General features: G+C 38.8%; 1 protein-coding gene across 7 annotated transcripts in view; it reads right to left on the reverse strand.

The window, feature by feature from the left end:
- The window catches only part of LOC110968628 (ral guanine nucleotide dissociation stimulator), a 74,602-nt gene that overhangs the window by 6,243 nt on the left and 48,395 nt on the right, over window positions 1-19,964 (reverse strand). For 5 of the 7 annotated variants that reach the window (XM_051951266.1, XM_051951265.1, XM_051951263.1 and 2 more), the window contains exons 2-18: window positions 16,511-16,815; window positions 15,500-15,574; window positions 13,858-14,051; window positions 12,350-12,474; window positions 11,062-11,277; window positions 10,879-10,982; window positions 10,711-10,795; window positions 7,284-7,361; window positions 5,731-5,817; window positions 5,617-5,649; window positions 5,388-5,509; window positions 4,090-4,185; window positions 3,768-3,975; window positions 3,218-3,292; window positions 2,677-2,736; window positions 903-1,169; window positions 641-755 (exon numbers count right to left, since the gene is read on the reverse strand). In XM_051951266.1, the coding sequence (XP_051807226.1) occupies window positions 641-755; window positions 903-1,169; window positions 2,677-2,736; window positions 3,218-3,292; window positions 3,768-3,975; window positions 4,090-4,185; window positions 5,388-5,509; window positions 5,617-5,649; window positions 5,731-5,817; window positions 7,284-7,361; window positions 10,711-10,795; window positions 10,879-10,982; window positions 11,062-11,277; window positions 12,350-12,474; window positions 13,858-14,051; window positions 15,500-15,574; window positions 16,511-16,815 (2,245 nt within the window). The remainder of the gene's footprint in view (window positions 1-640; window positions 756-902; window positions 1,170-2,676; window positions 2,737-3,217; window positions 3,293-3,767; window positions 3,976-4,089; window positions 4,186-5,387; window positions 5,510-5,616; window positions 5,650-5,730; window positions 5,818-7,283; window positions 7,362-10,710; window positions 10,796-10,878; window positions 10,983-11,061; window positions 11,278-12,349; window positions 12,475-13,857; window positions 14,052-15,499; window positions 15,575-16,510; window positions 16,816-19,964) is intronic. The other 2 variants (XM_022218555.2, XM_022218556.2) reach the window with 2 other exon arrangements.

The raw sequence follows: 19,964 nt of genomic DNA on the forward strand, positions 1-19,964 counted from the left end.
AGATTTACCTAATGTCAGTGAACGTGCCACGTTTAGTTAGCTCACCTCTGATTGGCTGAGAGTCAGCAGTAGAGAGAGCTGGGAACGGCGGCTAATTCTGGAGCTAAGTTATGGGGTTTTTCTAGTTATTCTGGAGCTAAGTTATGTTTTTTTTTCCAGGCATAAGAGATTCACACTGGGAGCCGTAATTAAGGTAAAAAGTTAGTGAATGTAGCACAATCCAAGGTGGAGTACAACCAGAAAACGTAAACGAAGCTGTCTGATAGCGCCACATGACGACGCATTTATCCGCTCTGCAACCAACTAGTTCCACGTAACCAGTTCAGATGAACACCGTAGGTCGAGGATGTCGTAAACCGAGGACCTCCTGGATTCTTATTTATGTATATTCTGTATGGTTAAACAGGTCAGCAGGTAAAAACCACTGGACTGGGTAGAATTCAGACCACAAAGCATGGAAAAAATAAATAAATACATTTTAAAAAAGCAGTAACAAAATGATAACTGCTCCAACCGCCTGCGATCACTTTATGGCGATCTAGTCATTTTTCAAAATAAAACTCTGGAAGTAAAATAAAAAATGAAGCGTATTTATTCCCTCTGTGTGGCTCAGTAGTTTAAGGTAAAGAAAGAGTTCCACCTTTGTCCTCTGAGATTTTCTGCATCAGTTCGTAGTCTTCGGTCTTCTCTCGCTCCAGGTTGTGTTTGATCATCGCCTTCCTGATGACGGCTGGAGTTTTATCCTGACTCGTCACCTGAAGAAGCCCACAAAAATCTGAGTTTCTCCCCATAATGTGCTTAAAAGACACTGAAGATGTATGAAGAAGCTCTAAAAAGTGGTGAAAAAGAGCCTGTAAACCTAAATGTAGTGTTTGTGGCTGCTCTTTGCTGCGTTTCCTCACCAGGATGCTCTTGTACATGTTCCCGTTCTCCACGTCCAGACTGACCCGGATGATGCAGCAGTCGTCCACCTGCTGGTTGTACAGCGGCAGCGACAGCGTCGAGTAGTTGGACACCGCCGACACCGAGCGCTTGTGCGACCGCGAGGCCGACAGCGGCGTGGAGGAGGAGACGGAGGACGAGGAGGCGGTGCTGGAGCCGGAGGCGGAGCCGGAGCTGGATCCCATCCCAGAGGTGTCCAGGGAGGACAGGGACGTGCACTCCCAGAACTGGAGGACAAGAAATACTCATTAACCTGATTTATTTACACTTTAATTCACCACACAGTGGCTAAAACCACCTCAGCATCCTCTTTACCACCAATTACTCTGCACTGATCTGTTCAACCTACATTTATGACAGTTATTTATTCAGACTTGTTGTTTTTATTTGGATTTTTTGCCGTACTGGAGCTAGAAGAACAGCGTTTTGTTTCTTTATGTATAAAAACACACAAAGCACACAAACAAAGCAGCCCTTTGAGGCGACTTTCAGAGTAACTTCTTTATTTTAAAACTCCTATTTTGCTCAAGAAATGACAATAAATGAATCGTAACCGTCTTGTTAGGTTTGTTTAGGAGCAGAAAACTAAAAAAATCCCAATAAACATTATTTATTTCTCATAATTAACTAAACATTTAGTTCAGTGGAGTTCTTTACCTCACAGATGAGGCAGATCAGGATAATTCACTCATTTTTCATAAAAAAAGGCAACTTTTTTTAAATGTATGTTGGAAAGACTTCCATATAAAATAAAACAGTTTTAAATGACACTCATTTTTTAAAAATTTTAATTTACACTGTGATTTTTTTCTATTTATGGAGTTGATAAATTAATACCTCTTCTGTTCAGGATGCAAATATGTGAAATGAACCATTTTATATGTTGTTTAATAAGCCAAGAAGGAGACGTTTCAGAGTGAAAAAGCATTTTTAACTCTATTTTTAGAATATTTTTACTTTACAGTGGGTCACTTTGACTCGGCAACATAACAGGAGGGTTAAACACTCATTCATTCTTACAGAAATGATGCTTTGTGGTTCTGTTTTAGAGGTAAACGCATTTTCCAACAGAACTTTATATTTCATGTTACTAAACTGCATATTTTCTGTCATTTACAGGAAATAAATTCACTTTTCATGTCCTCAAATCAACCGTCTGGATCAGTTTTCATTACTGGACAGATTTAAAGAGCTTTCTTCGTGTTTTCACTCAGTTTCCCCATTTCCCCTAAAACTGGAGAAGTGGACATTTACACTTTTATCTGCAAAAGAAGCATGTAAACAAGAAGAGCAAAACTTTTTAAAGCTCATTTAAGCAAGCAGAAGAAGTTTTATACCGGATAAAATACTTTGAATTATTTATTTTGAATTTTTTTTAAAACTTTAACATAGCAGGAGGGTTATTTTTTTTAACTTTCCGTCTTATTTTCTTCTTGCAATCTGCAGCTTCACCACTAGAGGTCAGCAAATCCTTTAAACGTACTTAATTTCTTGATAATGTCATAAAACCAGAAACAAAACGACTAGTAGGATCTTATTTGAAAACATTTGTCCACTTAATAAATTAATTTCTGGTAGGTAAACAAATTATTTCACACTTTCAGGATCATTTTTAAACTCCTATTTTGCTCATTATAACAACTAACTGTACATTATTTGATCATCTAAATACTTTCACTTTGTTTTTATGAGCCTTTGTATTCTTAAAATGTTGTGTTTTTACGTGCATCTCACCATAAAATGCTGGCAGTAGAGATTTCTTTTCATAACTGTGTAGGGGAGATTGTTTGGAATCTGGAAATATCAGAAGAAATGATGGTGGGAGACTGTATGACTTGTAAAAAAATAGTGCCTAAATGAAACTAAATGTCAGTATTTTGTATTTAATGGAGGCGACAGGTGACAAAAGTGGAAATAAAATGATAGATTTGTGTGGGTTTGTTGGAAATATTAGTGTTAATCTAAGCACACATGAAGAAAATGCATAAATATAACATTGTTTTAGTTGTTTTTGGACATTTCAGTGCAGAAATGTCACAGATAGTAATTTACTGGTTAAGTCCGTTAGCTAATGTGGCTAAAATGAATGCTAATCCATCCAGTAGTTAATCACATGTCTAACTCTGCTACAACAATCTGAATTTTGTCCTTTTAAGTCGCTCTCATCATAACAAAGCTTCAGTTCTGTCTAAAGAAAACAACATAACTTTGGTTTAGTTTGTGTTAAAGTTTACTTCCTGTTTGAAGCCAACATAAAAACCTTTAAACTCGTTACCGTTGACGTCGTATCTGCTGCTGGAGCTTCTCTCCCCAACGCAGAGACGGTGAGTTTCACCGAAGGAGTCGACGTCTGGAGGAACAAACAAACAAAAAAAAAAAAACAGGGTAAACTGTGAATCCTCACACGTGATTGGCTGACAGGAAATGATGTCAGCAGCTTCATATGATCACACAGATTAGAAAAAGTAATTTATTAAAACCTTTAGAACCTCTGCTGCCTTGGAAAAATGAATTAAATTAACTTAATTACAAAGTTTTGTAAAGAAAAGACTTAAGTTAACTGAATTTGATGAAATTTGTTAAATAATTTACTTCAAAATAGATCAAACGACAACTTTTTTCCTCTCCCTTAGTGTGTTTTTCAGCTTATTTGGAGCATTTAAAGAGCAGTTTGCGGGTGTTTATGTGTGTGATAGAATAAATATTTTACCAAACGAAATCATCTGGACCTTTGCCGATGCAGAAAGGATTACTATGAAGCTCAGCAGCTGAGTTCTGTAATCGCTGTGGTTCTATTTATTTTATAACATCATTTTATTTCTCACCTTTCTCTCGTGTCCCTCTGGGGAATCGGACAGGAAGCTGGCGTTGACGTCCTCCAGGTCCGAACCACTGGAGCTGACGGAGGTGACGCTGAGGGCGTCGCCGCTGTCCCCCCCGCCGCCGCCTTGGTACGGTCTGTAGTGCGAGTGGTCGAAGGACTTGGAATGAGATCCGGCGCCACCGCTGGACCCGGCCTCCGTCAGCTGCCGGCTGGAGGGAGAAACAGGAGAGGAGATTTATGAGAGGAAACAGAGAGAGAAGCCCTGATTCTAACATCTGCACACATGTGGACTCGGTTTGTGAATAAATCGGATTCCAACTTACTCGCTCCAGCGCTTCATGATTCCTCCGTTCTTCTTGGCTCTGAGCGTGTTGCTGGCCGACTCTGACAGAGGCTCGATCTCACAGGACAGATTGTAGCTGCAGAGAAAGAAAAGAGTCACAATCTGAGCTCATCTCAGGGACAAAACGGCAGAATCTCGTCATTTAAAGTCACATCACACTGATCTGTGACACCGTTTGATCACTCTACTGGATGTTAAATCTGGCTTCCTGCTCTTAAACATTTAGAATTTAAAGTAAATCTGCTGCGTCTAAATCAGTAAAGACGGCTCATATTTGATGCATCAACTTGTTTCAGACGTTTCCCTAAAGGTGGATAAACCTATGTGGCATCTTTCTGTTATTTATTCAGTGGTTTTCATTGATTTGACTCGCCAGCATCACAGTTGTATGAAGAGAACAGCATTTGATATTCCTGAAAACTCCCTACAGATTCTGTAATAGCCACTAGAATACACACGTTTTTCTCTTGACAGTAAAAATGATGAAACACCAACTTAAAGACGACACACTGGATGTTAGAATTGTGCGTTGCTAAACAAACACACAAAATCCGGTGAATTTTCACGTGTTCCTGCATCGAAACTGAAGATTTTCTGCAGAATCCGTCACTAAATTTAGAACAAACTGTCATTAAAGACTTTCTCACCATCAAACCATCTAAAGTTCTGAAAAACATTATTATTACATCATTATTTACATGTTTGTATTTTCTGGCTCTGGATTGAAACGGTTCAGATAATCTCTCTCCAAAGTTTGGTGTCATCCACAGACAACATGCTGATTTTTATTTAGTTTTTCTGAGCAATCAGTCGACTGATTTAGGAGGCAAAGCACGGAAAATTTATTTATACAGCACATTTCAACAACGAGGCGATTCAAAGTGCTTTACAAAGACATTAAGACAGAAGATGACAATTATTAAAAGAAAACATTTATGAAATCATTAAAAAAAGGTCAGAAAAGTAAAAAGATCAAAAACAAGTCAGAAAACAAGGGCTGTTTAAAGTAACTGTCATAAAATAAGATTTAAAATAAGTTAAAATAGTTTAAGAGTCGGTAAAATTTCAGTTGATAGATTCCCTTTGGGTGACCACAACCCTCTTTCAGTCTGCAGCTACATGAGGACTCACAATGAAAGACAGAAACTCAGAAGACTTTTAAGACCTTCTAATGTCTGCTCTGAAGGAAAATGCAGAAGACGGAGCAGACGGTGTGCTGAAAGACGAGCGATCTTTAAAAACTCAGCGTTAAAACATGGAAATAAGGGACTTGCTGACCTCTCTGCCTCGCTGAGCTTCTCCACGCCTGCGAACCATTCTCTGAAGTGGCTGTCCTGAGTGAAGCTGTAGTTGTTGGAGGCCAACTGGAGCAGTTTGATCTGAGCGATCACCTCGAACTCCTGCAGCCAGAAAAGGAATTAATCATCTAAATGAGGTGAAACAGGATCTTTACGAGACGCTCTGCAGAAATGTTTGTCATGTTTTCTGTCTGCTCTGATCGTTTCACCTTTCTTCTCTTCTCGAAGTTGATCAGACCGCCCTGAAAAAGAAGATCAGAAACGTCAGAGGGATAAAAACCGGAGAGAACGTCAACAAACAAGCCGCATGCTGGGCGTCTGACCTCAGTGTAGTCCTTCATGGCAGTGTCCATCATCACCAGGTCTGTCAGGAAGGTTCCCAGGTAGGGAATCGTGCCCTGCATCACGCCCTGTGGACGCAAAGAACCCGGACTGAGCAAGAAAAACAATTTTTGAAAAGTTAAAAAGGCATATTTTGAAGCATTGGGTCACTTTGGTAGAATTTAGTTTTGTTTTTCTTGTAGACAATAAAATAACATCATTTGTATTTGTTTTTGTCTGTCCAATGCAGCCACACCTTTGGAAACACAAAATTATGATAATATTTGACATAGTCTGAAATTTTAAGTGTGTCCCAAAACTTTTTCCAGCACTGGATGTATAAATTTCCTAAGACTTCTGGTAAAAAACAACTGAATGTTGTACAGAGACCAAGCAGTGGCCCTTTAAAGTCAGAAAAAGTTTTGTCTTATGACTTATTTAATAGTGGTGCAACGGATCACTAAACTCACGGATTGGATCATTTTTCGGATCAGCAAAAAGCAAAAAAAACAAAAACAAATAAACATACGTTTTGTCTGTTTATTATTAGATGTCACTTCAAATGTGTGGATGTGTTTCCATTGTCACATGGCTTTCTGATGCCACAGTGCCTACACACCGTCGTGGTTTTGTCCGCTGACCTCTTTCCTTCGTCGTCATATTTGACAGGAAAACCAAAATGCTCCCATAGAGGGGATTTAAGTGTCACGGGCCGTTCAAGCTCCTCCTTTCCTCTGCTCGCCATGTCTGCTCTCTTCCTTTCTCCGCTCGCTACAAGCTGCGTGCCGACGGAGCACAACCTTTTTTCTTTTTTCTTTTTTTCAGAAATCGATCCGCGGGTCACGTGTGTGCCGAACCGATGACGTCGATCCGAACGGATCACGGATCAATGATGATCCGTTGCACCACTATTATTTAACATTTCCAGTTGTATAATTTTCACCTTTGACCTGACTGACAGCAGCTATCGTGACGTTGGACGGTGTGTTCAGACTGCTCTCGCACAGAATTCAAAAGAAATTAAAGGAAATTGATGCAAAAAAGACACCGATTATGTTCATATTTACAGACCTAATGGAGAAAATAAAAGTAAGGAAGGCAGGAGGACTGTAAATACAGGCGTAGTCGAGGATTAAATGTGGTTAAATTACAGATTAAAACAAACGAACAACACAAAAACTGTTAAAATGAGAAATGGTTGACTAGCTAGCGTCGGCACGTTTGATTGCTTATAAATCACCATCAGCTTAACGAGGTTTTAACATTAAAAAGCTGCTCTGAACCCACAAAAACCTCCAACAATTCCAAAAGGAATCCAGTTTTTTAAATTTTTATGAAATAAGCAATCAAATAAATTAAATTTCACTGCCTCAGGCTTAAATATCGTCTAATTTTTAGACTGCAGTGACTTCTTCAGCCACTAGGTGGAGCTGTTGGCACAAACATTGATGCTGCTGAATACTTAGTGTTCTCTCCAACAAATGTCTGATTACAACAAATGATATCAAAGCTGACTGTGTTAAAAACCTCTATAATAAATCACATTTAGTCTCACCAGGTCTCTCTGCTGCTGGTGTCTCCTCTGAGCTCGCTTCGGGTTGATTTCTAAAGTCGCAAACTTAGAGGTTCCCTCCTGCAGAGAAACAAGAGTGTCTGGTGAATACTCAAAGAAATTTAACCAGTGAGGCGTTTAATATTTGCTAACAAGCCCAGAAATAAAGGAGATTTGTTAAAAATCAAAACATACAGGTGAAAAGAAGCAAATTAGAGCAGAAAACATCCTTTAAATGATCAGGTTCATTCAAGAAACAGGAGAATTGTCAAATACCATTTTAGATAATTGTGATAATAAAAACAGCTATTAGGTCAAATTAGTCATCAGGGGATCATTGCATTAATTGTACACACAAAAATCAAGTTAGCTTTGCATTTTAGATGAGCAGAAACGACAGAAATGAAACCATTGTGAGCTTTTTAAATGAAGGATTCTTCCATCAACTGTTTTTTTTTTTGCTTTTATTTGCCAGGAGATGGTTTTAAAGTTAAAATACATCAGTGTGAATGCAGCCTCTAAGATTTGTCGACCGCAGAATGCTTCATGCAGCTGTTTCTGTAGGCAATGCTGCTGTTTTTGTAACAGTTTGGGGAGTTTAACGTGTGCAATCATTCAGGGCTCCGAGGTTATCAGTCAGGTACCTCCCTTTACGGCTGAAAACCTTAAAAAAGACTCATTTTTAAACTTTCTGAGCATCTTTGACGGTCAAAAAGGGGCACGAAAGCAGGCGAAGAACATGAAAAAGTGTAAAAAGCAGCTTGTCTTCAGAGTGTTTTCCCCCTCGTTGCCTTCTGGGTAACCTCGGAGAAAAAAAGTGGGAGAAAATCCCCTCGGTCTCTTCCACATTCCTGAGTGATGTAATGCTGGAGGCCTCTGCAGGAGCTGAAGCTGGACGGAGCAGATAGAGCGAAGACGAGGCGACGCCCAGAGCTCAACGGACGTCTTATCTCCACCTGACCAGGGTTCCTCCCTCTGACGTCGGCAGGGATTCCCTGAGAGGAGGCCCTGGGCGTTCACCCGCTGCTGCAGCACAAAACTGCTCGGGTTAAAAATAAGTCAGCACCTTTATTTAACCTCAACGTGGAACAACATGTTTTACTACAGAATGAAAGCAGCGATTTAGAGCTAAAGTCGGGCATTAATCCACGTTTTCATGTCCTAAAATTAACATAAAGACTCATAAATAGGATTCTGCTGACACAGTGCTTCTAAAATGTATTGTGACTCACATACTACCAGAAATACATCGTCAACCTCATTAAATTCTCTTCTGCTTAAGGGATAGTCAAGAAAAGCTACATTAACTTGCAGCGTTGGGGAATTTATTTACCAGCCTGTCCCTCAGAATCAGCCGATTTTTGATCTTCAATAAATTTAGCATATTTATTGAAGTTATACAAAATTTTACCTTCATTTTATGAATGTTTTCAGAATTTCATGCCGTTGCAGTACAAAGAGGTGGGCTGCATATTAGCACTTCTGAATTCCCGTCGTTTATGAGCCTCATTACTTCATAAGTACAGAAGACGGACGCGGGAATTATTTTTAACACATTTGATCTCTACTAAAACATGAGTATAATAGAATACTCTTTTGACACCAGAGGAATCAAGCCTAGAACTTATTGCTATAAAACTTCCAGGTGCTGCAGGAGCTCTGGGAGCAGAGCATTGCTGCACAGGAAGTATATTTTAAAGGGTGATGGAGGCCAAACCTAAACGAGGTCTTGACTGACTGTGAACATCTTGATTGCATTTTGTATCCTTTATCTCTTGAGGGATAATCATCCACAAATAGCTGAACAATTTAAGGACTATATCACAAAGTTTCCTGCAATTGTACCTGGAAATACAATGGCTACGACTTCCTGTTACCAGTAGGTGGCGCTATGACTATTACAAAATTTTGGCATGTCGATTTCTTTAGACCCAGACTCTTGTCCAGCAGCTGAAATTTGGGTCACCATGGCCGTAACCTTCGACTTCTGAGGAAGATTTTGATCACTTCTCATCATTAAGGTCAGCTGTATGTACAGGCCAAATTGAGGTCTTTTGGAGTTACCCTTTATGAGGGGTTAATATCTGAAAATGACCCAAAAAATAACAAAAATTCTCACAATTAATCCAAGATTGCGGACTTCCTGTTGTGTTTAGGGTAAGACTTGGCTGGTCAACTTAAAGGCTGATATCACAAAGTTTCTAGCAAAGTACAGGCAAATGTAGTGTCTATGAATTCCTGTAGCCAGCAGGTGGCGCTATGACTGTGAATGGCTATTGGCATATAGATGTGATCAGGGCAGGACTCTGATCAAATGTGAAGTTTGAGGCAGATTGGAGCATGTAGAGGGGAGTTAGACAGCACTTCCTGTTTCACGGCGAAGCATCAAAGTTCAGGGAGTTGCCACGGTCACGCTCTTTAACTTTTGCGGAAGACTTCGGTATCTTTTAATCACTAAAGCGTGTTGTATAAGCTGGCTAAACCTGAGGTGTCTTGGAGTTACCCGCTATGAGGAAATAACCCCTGAAAGTGACAAAAATCCCCAAAAATCTCACAGTTAAAGCAAAATGGCAGACTTCCTGTTGGGTTTAGAGTAAGACTAGTGAAACACCCTGTCTGTAGTAATGTTGCAGGGGGCGCTATAGAGTCATTTGGCCACTCACAACTCTCATAAAAAAACAAATTTTACACCAGTTCTGATGTGTCTTAGAGCATGTTCAGGCCTCAAAAATGGGCTTGTTTTGGGCAAAAAATAACTCCTTGTAGTCCAATAAGGCCCTAAATATTCATGTATCTTGTTTGTTCAGGTGTTTCCCTTCGTTCTGTCCTGTTCTTTATGTTGTCCTTGTACCGGGTGCATCAGGTGTCGACGCCTCTGCGTTTAAAGCTATAAATCTCAGTAATGATGACAGCAGTCTGTCCACCCAGGACACAGTGAGGACGCTGTGATCGGGACACCACTGTGGACGGTGTTCAACCCTGCAGGATGTTTCTCTGGATCTTCCTCTGCAGCTGTTTTCAGACAGATGTGAGGAAGGGCAACATCCTGCCGCCATCGTTATGTAACTCATACTGAGATTGATCAGTTGGTGTGATTAAAACGAGGATGATTAGATGTCAAATCCACCTTGTTGTCTCTGACTGTGCTGCAGTCTAGTTAGCGGTTCTCACTAGCTTTATGTTGCTCAACGCCCAAAATGACCAAGAGATTGACCAAAACGTATTAAAAAAAGGCCTGCATTCACTCAAAATTGTTCATTATTGTTCAAAATGTGCAAAAATCCAGTCCTCAATGCCCAAAATGACCAACACATTGACCCAAATGGATCAAAAAATGCCCACAATGATTCAAAATTACTATAAAATTGTCGAGAATGATTCCATATTCCTCCAGAATAAACCACAGCTTGCCCTAAATGAACTGACCCACCTTCACCAGCAGCTCTCGGCTCAGGGAGTAGTTGTTGTCATCGGAGAAGATCTCCGAAAGCTCGCGGAACATCCTGAAGCTCTCCCTGCAGGACGACGAAGACGTCAGCACCAAAATAAAAGAACGACTCCATCCAGAACAACAGTTTTGTGCTGACTGTGAACCTACCGCGACACCTCCTCCCAGGTCCTCTTCAGGCGGTGGATGGCGTTGCACTGCAGGGCGGAGAGGATGGCTCGCAGCGACGAGAAGTTCTTCAGGATCCGACACTCCTGAAGGCAACATAGATCGGGTCAGAAACTAAACTTGACTCTTTGAACATCAGATAAATCGTCGGCTGCTGCTGCTCACCCGGGCCACGTCGATCCACCTCTCCAGCAGCCGAGCCCTCTGGTTGGGCTTCAGCGTGGGGTTGCTCAGGCAGGTGGTGATGACACAGTTGGTGACAGAGTTGAACTGGGCCACGGTGGCTCTGATGGTGGGAGCCAGATGTTCCTTCCCCTTCTTATCCCGCTGAGACCAGATGCCTCCGAGGCAGTGGTAGGGAACCACCTTCTTGAACAGATCCTGGATTCAGCACATTAAAAACGGGTTTTGGTTAGACTTTGGCAGGAACATTAAAACCAACCACTTTCATGAAGTCATCTGGAACAGATCCATTACCCTATAAATTATTTATCCGATGTAAACAGCTCCTTTAAATGTGTGGATTTGGGTGATATGTAAGTTTTACCTTCATACTATGAGTATTTTCAGTTACAGGAAATGAAGTTCACAAATTTTAGGTCAGAACCCCGAGTGGTCTCAACCTTTATCCGAAATGTTTTGAAACTTCTCCAAAATGACTCAAAACTTGTAGAAAACATCTTAAAACTTCGATAAAATATCTCAAAATTTGTACAAAATCTTCTAAGATCTCTCCAAAATGACCCCAAATGCCTCAACAATTATCCGAAATGTTTAGAAACTTGTCCAAAATGACACCAACCCTCTTCAAAATGACTCAAAATGTGTCCGAATCCACTTAAAACTTGTCAAAAATCTCTTGAAACTTCTCTAAAATGTCTCAAAACTTATCCTAAATTACTCGAAACCACAGAAAGTAATCGAGCCTAGAAGATGAGCCTCTTATCGAAGGAAACAAAATGAGACCTTTACTTTGCTATAACTAGTTTTGACCAAAACTGATGTGGGTTCAGTTTTTAGCAGAACTCAGATGTGTTTTTCCTCATAAATGTCAAGTGTCTCTCTGCTGGACTGATGAAGTTCTGAGGCTCAGAAATGATGGAAAAAGGCCATAAAAAAGTGATAAATTTGGACCTTTGAGGGCCTGAAACTCTGAAAATATTCATAGCATGAAGGTAAAACTCATTAAATCAACTAAAGTTACTGTGGATATAAAATCAGCTGATTGTGAGGAGGATTGTTGGGAACTTTTTCAGCTTTGGTTGATTTTAAAGAGAAAGAAAAGCTGAACAAAAGACCGATTTAGATCTCATTTCTTGAATAAAATAAGCAGCTAAAGGGTTGTTTAGTTGTATAACTATAATCTAAGCTTCCTGCAGCTTTATCTGCCGATGATCTGAACTCTGTCGGAAGCAGCAGAGACTGAATGTGTCGCTACAGGAAACGTCCTCACCGCGTCCATCAACGTGAACTGCTCGGCCACCATGATGGGGTCGAACGACAGGAAGCTGAAGGCAGGAAGCTCGTCCTCGAAGCCGCTCTCTTCCTGCGTAGCGAAAGGACAGCCAATGTGTTCCCCTGAAGAGGTAAAAACAAAACAAAGATATGTTTTTAACAGCGCTGCCTCCATGTGAAGGCTGTACCACGGAACCAGATCAGTGGGTTAGCAGGTATGTTGAGCCTAAAGTCAGAGTTCTTGGTATCACTAAGTTGGTTCTGTTTAAACCAGCTAGATCTCTATGGTAACTGATGCTTTGGGGCTAGATCTCCATGGTAACTGATGCTTTGGGGCTAGATCTCCATGGTAACTGATGCTTTGGGGCTAGATCTCCATGGTAACTGATGCGGAGGAGCAGGTTATGTTCAGAGTTTCAGATTTAAATCGATAAATCAGTAATTAATCAGTAAAATAAATATATTATGTGCTGTTTTCTAAAAACATCAATTAAAGTAAATAAAAATATACGTAAAAATTTAAAAAACAAGTCAAAGTAAAAAAAATAAGTGAAAGTAATTCAAAAATAAAAGTAAATAAAAACAATTGCAAAAGTAAATTTAAATATAAGTAAAAGTAAATACAAAATAAGTCAAAGTAACTCAAAGAATAGGTAAAAGAAATTCAAAATATAAGTTAAAATAAATAAAAAAAATATAAAAGTAAATACAAAATAATAGCAAATAGAAATGTTAAAATAACTGAAAAAGGTAATAAATGAATACAAAATAAGTAAACAGATAAATAAGTAAAAATAAATCTAAAAAGTAAAAGTATATTAAAAAGTAAAAGTAAATGAAAACTAAGTAAAAATAAATTGAAAGTTAATAAAAATATAAGTCAAATAAAATTAAAGAATAAGTAAAAGTAAATAAAAAAATAGTAAAAGTAAATAAACAATTGATAAAAGTACATTTAAAAATTAGTAAATGTTAATGAAAAATAAGTAAAAGTAAACTGAATAAGTTAAAGTGAATTTTAAAAAAATTAAAAAGAGATAAAAGTAAATTAAAAAAGTAAAAAACAAAAGTGTTCCTGTCTTACATCATTTCCAGTAGCAGCTTTTTACATCATTATTTTTATTTTACTCATTGTTCTCCATTAAAACAACTGAAGCAGCTGAACACCATCGGTTCATTTAGTAAGAGTCAAATAATGTGTTAAATATCCACTTTTACATGAACAGAGTTTAAGTCAGGAAGTTAACAAAGACAATAGAAAACCACCTTTGTGATATCCGTTATCTCTGACTGAGGTTTCCACTAAGAACTGGCCTCGTCGTAAAACCCTCTGAGCTCAACCTGAACTCGGCTCCTGCATCTCTTCCTCTCTGCTTTGTTTGGTCAAACTTCCCCTGATAAAGACTTTAGCTGTCCCTCAGGGCCACAAACACAACAAACGGTGAGCTACAGACTGTCTCGGCTGCCTCCCTGCCCTGCGCTCCCTCTCCTGTCCTGCCTTCATACCATCAGGATCAGGCTCACACTGCTGTCGGCGGTGGAAGTGGGCCAGCAGGTTCCGGGCTCGGCGCTCCAGGTCCGAGCCGGGGAAGTGCAGGCGAAGGTAGGACAGCAGCTGGTGCAGACAGTCGTAGTTAGGAGGAGTCCAGAAGTCCTCAGAGTACTGGTCCAGCCACGCGCCCAGGATGGACGAAACAGTGCTGCGACACACACAAAGACGCTTCAATGAATGATAACACTTCATAAGTACTTTACAGGACGACTGACAAACACACCAGCAGGTTTGAAAGGCATGTTTGCTGTAAAAAGATATTCTGAAAATCACTGAAATTACACCGTTTATCAGGGTCTAAAACAGTAGAAACAGAGGAAACGTCAGATTTCAGCTTTGTGTCACTTGTCATTCTAAAGAAATAACCAAATCTAAGCTTAAAATGTCTCCAGAAATGTACAAGTCCTCTAAAAAATAAGCCGTTGTACCAGACACTGTAAAAAAAACTAAAAATGTCACTCACAAAAGGTGCAAAAATTACTTAAAAATGGTTAAAAATAGCTAAAAAGCTGTCCAAAAGCCCCTAAAAGCTTCTTCAACTGATAGAAAATCACCCAACATTACTTTAGAAATGGTTAAAAATAGCTAAATAGCTGTCCAAAAGTCCCTAAAAACTTATTCAACTGATATAAAATCACCCAAAATTACTTAAAAATGGTTATAAATAGCTAAAAAGCTGTCCAAAAGCCCCTAAAAGCTTCTTCAACTGATAGAAAATCCCCCAAAATTACTTTAAAAATGGTTAAAAATAACTAAAAAGCTGTCCAAAAGTCCCTAAAAACTTATTCAACTGATAGAAAATCACCCAAAATACTTTAAAAATGGTTAAAAATAACTAAAAAAAACTGTCCAAAGGTCCCTAAAAACTTCTTCAACTGATAGAAAATCACCCAAAATTACTTTAAAAACGGTTAAAAATAACGAAAAAAAAGTCAAAAAGTCCGCAAAAACTTCTTTAACTGATACACATTTTTTCCCATTTACCCAAATGTGTACAAAAGCAGTAAAACTTTGTCCAAAATGAAGGAAAATTAGTCTAAAATGAGTTTTTATTTTGCTATAACTTGTTCTGACCAAACACCTACCACACACGCTGAAAAGAACCAAATAATAAATTAAATATTAAATAAACTTTTAAAGATACTCTTACATATACAAAAGGAATTAAAAAAATATTATTTAACATGAAGCTGTTGCTTTATTGCTTTACAAATCCTTCATTTTTTAAAAGAACGAACCAAGAAATGCTCAAATAAAACCATATTTAACCAGCATTTGTCAACAGTGTTAGAAAACCTCTAACCATTGATTTTAATGTGGAATGCAAACGCTAAACTTCCACAAACTCACGAGGAGATTTAGGTTTAGAAAAGTGACGCTAACAGCGCTAAAAATGCGTCTCTCCTTCAGTGATTTATAACGTTTTTATCAGACTCCAGCAGACTCAGCCCCCCTCATCCTGACAGGAAGAAGAATCGCCGCTACGACTGCTTTAAAGTGTTGACTTCCTGTTAACCGGTGGAGGAGCGACGCTGTGAATCCATTCATGATTAATTATTGTCAGCAGCTCCACACCAAAGGTCCAGCAGAACTCACTTTCTCAGCTCGGTGCAGTCGTCCTGGGAGACTCTGTGAGCTGTGGCTGCAGGCACGTTTTGGAGCTTGGCATACCTGAAAACAACAGGAGTTTAAGTATGATTGACACAGAAAACGAAAAAGTGACAATTAAAGACAAAAATCCATTTCCGGCTTTCATTCATCTGACAAGAAACGTTTTATTTGACCATGTTTGATGTGTCATTTTCCAACATTAAACTACAATTTTTCAGTATAAAACTGTATTTATTGTACAGGTATTTGCCATTATTTAAAAGAAAAATATCTATATTAAGTATTGATTGATTCATTACAGATACTATTGAGTAAAATCCTATTATTAATTTATAAGTTGACCAAAAAACAAACAAACAAACAAAAAACAGGTTAAAACTGAAAATAATGTCCACATCAAAAATCAGTATTTTTATCGATTTTTACAACATGAGTGTAAAAAAAAGTACTTTACTGTATTCAAATCAGCTAAAAATATATTTATAGAGATAGTTTTCATTATTTTCACAGTTTTTAACATGTTAGATTTGTTTGTATTATTCTCATTTACATTTTAATTATTTACATATTTATTTTATTAATTTACCATTATTATTATTATTATTTTTATCCCTGTCTTTATGGCTTTAGCTTCCATTTTCTTTTACTACTGTGATTAACTGTCTGTAAAGCACTTTCTCTAAAAAGTACTGTGCAAATAATTTTAAGATTTTTCTGGCACGTTTACTGTCAGATTTTCACAGTTTCTTTCTCTGAATATACTTTTTTTTACAGTGGAATTTCTGATCTTTCTCCATTTATATAAAGCAGGAGACCATTCTTAGTAGCAGATGTACCAATAATCAGTGTGTAGTTTGGTAAAAAGTACAACAATTCCATGTGGAATGCAGTACAGAGGATTATTTGGTGTCATGAAATCTAAATACTGAAGCCAAACAGCACAGATCTGATGTTCTGGTTTTTCGGAGCTGACAGGTGAGTCTGCCGTCGTCGTACCTGTTGAGCAGGAGATCCAGCACCTGCTTGGTGGAGGCGAAGGAGCGGTAGGTGCAGAGGAAGATGGTGACGTAGGTGGAGTCTTTGCCCCTGAAGGCAGACACCATGTACTCCACCAGCCTCTCCAGGGTTCCCGCCTTGATGGTCCGCACCTTGCAGGTCTCGTAGAGGCTCAGGGCCGAGTCCGTGTCCACGCCCAGCCATCGCTGCCCCTTACTGGCCGACTGGTGGAGCTGCACCTTCCTCAGCGTGATGGTGAAGATGGCGTCCTCCTCGGCCTCCTCGCCGATCTCCTGCGTCGAGCTCTGGAGGACAAAGGAGAAGGAAGTTAAGCATTTTACTCCTCATTTATCGGCTTGTCTTTAAGACTAAACTTCCTTTGATACAACCAGGAATGCTGCACCATAGTTCCACCTTATGTACCTAGACGACAAAACTTCACCGCTATGACTCTTCAGAGCTTTAAAATGTTCCACCATCGAAGCTGGTGAATAAGCAGCTCCACCAGAAACACTACTAATCTCAGGACGTAGATGTTTCCAGTGGCTTCTGATGGATCTAAAAAGTCTCAATGTTTTAGTAGATTACAATTCTTTTATTTTAGAACTTTCTCTCATAAATTGTTTACCACTTCTGCCTTGCTTTTTTCAGTATTTCATGCTTATTTTAGGGATGCTCTCAGTCAATCTCAAACATCATCAAACATCTTTACAGTATTAAACAGAATAAAAAAGGCTCCTTTTGTTGGTCTACACTTCATAAAGAGTGGATTATCTGAGAAAACGATATCGAGTTGAGGCACAATATCAGTAGATAACAAATATTTAATGACTTGATTCAGATCAAGGTTAAAAAACCTGATCAGAACATCTCACACAATGAGTTTACAAGTTTAATCTTGTTTTTCTGTCATATTTTTGGCACTTATTTTCCTTCATTTCACGTGTTCTGACAGTAAAGGTGAGTGGTGAGGTAATAAAACTAAATTTAAAACTCAGTTCACCTGCCACATCCAAATTTCCCCGCTGTGGGATTAATAAAGGTTTAATCTATCTACAGTCATGGCCATAAGTTTGGACACAAGTACCATGACGCTTGTGAATCTTAGAAAATACCACAAAATTGTCACTTACAATACAGTACACAACTCCTGAGAACTATATTAAGTTTCATATTTAAAAAAAACATCAAAAGAGTTTGGTGTCATTTTGTTATTCTTACCAAATTCGGTTGTCAAAGTACTGCATTTTTTGTTATTTTCTTCTAATATTATGTTTTGGGAACAAAGTTGTTCCAATTGTTGGAATTTATTGATAATATTATATCCCGTGTTGATTTGTTGACTAATTAAACTGGTGCTGTTAAAAATATTAGTTATGTTCTGTAATAGACATCAAAACAGACATAGGAAGTCATGCTGTGTCCAAACTTATGGCCATGGCTGTATCTATGCATCCATCGATAATCATACACTGGAGCTCAGTGTAAACAGAAGAACTTTCTTCATAACAACACAGGACAATCTGTGCATAAACAAAGCTTCAGAGCTGCTGTTTGAACAACACATTTCTGTGCAGATTAGAGGGAGTCTGAAGATGCAGAAGTCAGGAAGACATCTCCAACCCTTTAATTACCACCATCTGCCTCTTTGCCCCGCCTCCTCCGAGTCACACGCTGTGAATCATGTGCACAAACAAACAATAGCTTGTTGCTAAACAGAGCTCGCTGATAACGGCGACGACAATACAAGCTGCTGCTGAACATCCCCAACAAGCTGCCCGTGTGATGAACCAGAGCCGCTTGTTGTTGTTGTTTTCTCTGCAGAGTGTTGTGATGTCGACAGAGACGCTTTCATTCGTTGCCACAAACTTCCATTTCATCATGAGCAGATCCAGCAGTAGCTCCAGTTACACAACAGAAAACCATCAGAGCGTTACGGCGCCGAGCCGCGGCTCAAACGACTCGTTTGCAGAATGATCGGACTGACTTCTGACGGCTTAAGAGCAGAACTGCATCTTGAGTGATTATTTCCTTTAGAGCACAAAGCGCTGCTGAAGCTCCCCGCAGAGCAAAGTGGGGTATTACAGGCACTAAAAACAGCATTTCAGGGCAAGTATTCCTTCAGAGATTTGGATTGTAGCACAGAAAAATGCTATGGCACACCAAAAGAACATTAATAACGGCAAAATACATGAAGATGACACATAATAATGAAGATTTATAAGAAACAGGGAGACAGAAACACCAAAAAAAACGCAAATATTCATTTCTGAAAGGTTTTATTTGGATATTTAAAGTAAAAGCAACTGCTTAATCTCCTTTAGTGTGACACAAGCATGACATAATTATTACATAATCGCCTGATTGCAGGTATTTGAGCTGCATGCAGTGATTTTAAATAGTTATTGGAGTGTTTTTTATTCACATAATGGATTAAACTAACAAATGCCACATTTCAGTCATTTTTCACTATTAGTGCCTCCTTATTCTACAGTTTTATAGCAAAATTGTTCATATTGATGTGTTCAACTTCAAATATTCAACATTAATGTCATGAATTCAGCAAAAGCTATGAGACAAATAGAGGAGGCGATCTGCTGCAAAAATGTGCCATTTAAAGGTGTTAAATCTACTAAATTAAAACCAATAAAGCCACAAAATGAACACAAAGACATAACTACAGCCTCAACTGCAATTATCTGTACGACAATAAAGCTTCAACTGAATTTTTATGATCATGACAGCCTTAAATAACTTCTAAATTCTGCTGCACATCAATGCAAAGAAGCCAAAATGTGGCTCATGTGATCCATTTGTTGTGGATTTTGCTGCAGTTTTGTGTAAAGATGTGACTGAGGAAAGTAATACTGGAAAAAATGGAAGCAACTTGATTAAAATGATAAATCAGAAGTGAGACTGGATGGATCTGGATGGATGCTGAAGGAATGACTGCTGCAGCACGAGTATCTGAGCAACGCTTTTACTGAACATTTCAACATTTTCTCATTTTAAATAAACAAAACATTCAACTACGGACTCAGAACCAGTTAAAACATGAAAAGGTACAAGAGGAGAAAACACAGAAGCTTGTAGTGTGTAAACATGAAACTGTGCAGAGGTCAGTGATACTGCTTTATTGATTCTAGAGGCCCTGAGCTGAACCAGCTGCTTTTACTGATCGTATTACTTTAAAGCATGGGGGCTCAACATGAGGCCCGCGGGCCAAAACCGGCCCTCCAGAGGGTCCAATCCGGCCCGACTTTGTAAAGAGTAAAAATTCCAGGCAAGACATTAACTGCAGGTTATAAATTTGTAAAACTAAAATTTAAAATAATTTCTCGACCATGACAAGTTGTTTTGATCAGAAAGTAAAATACTAGATTGTTGTGTTGTCGTTTTGCGTCTCATTTTGGTAATATTTTGTCTTGTTTTTGTCACTGTAACTTTTTGTCTA

This window comes from Acanthochromis polyacanthus, chromosome 7, assembly GCF_021347895.1.
Source record: "Acanthochromis polyacanthus isolate Apoly-LR-REF ecotype Palm Island chromosome 7, KAUST_Apoly_ChrSc, whole genome shotgun sequence".
Classification (NCBI taxonomy): Eukaryota; Metazoa; Chordata; class Actinopteri; family Pomacentridae; genus Acanthochromis; species Acanthochromis polyacanthus.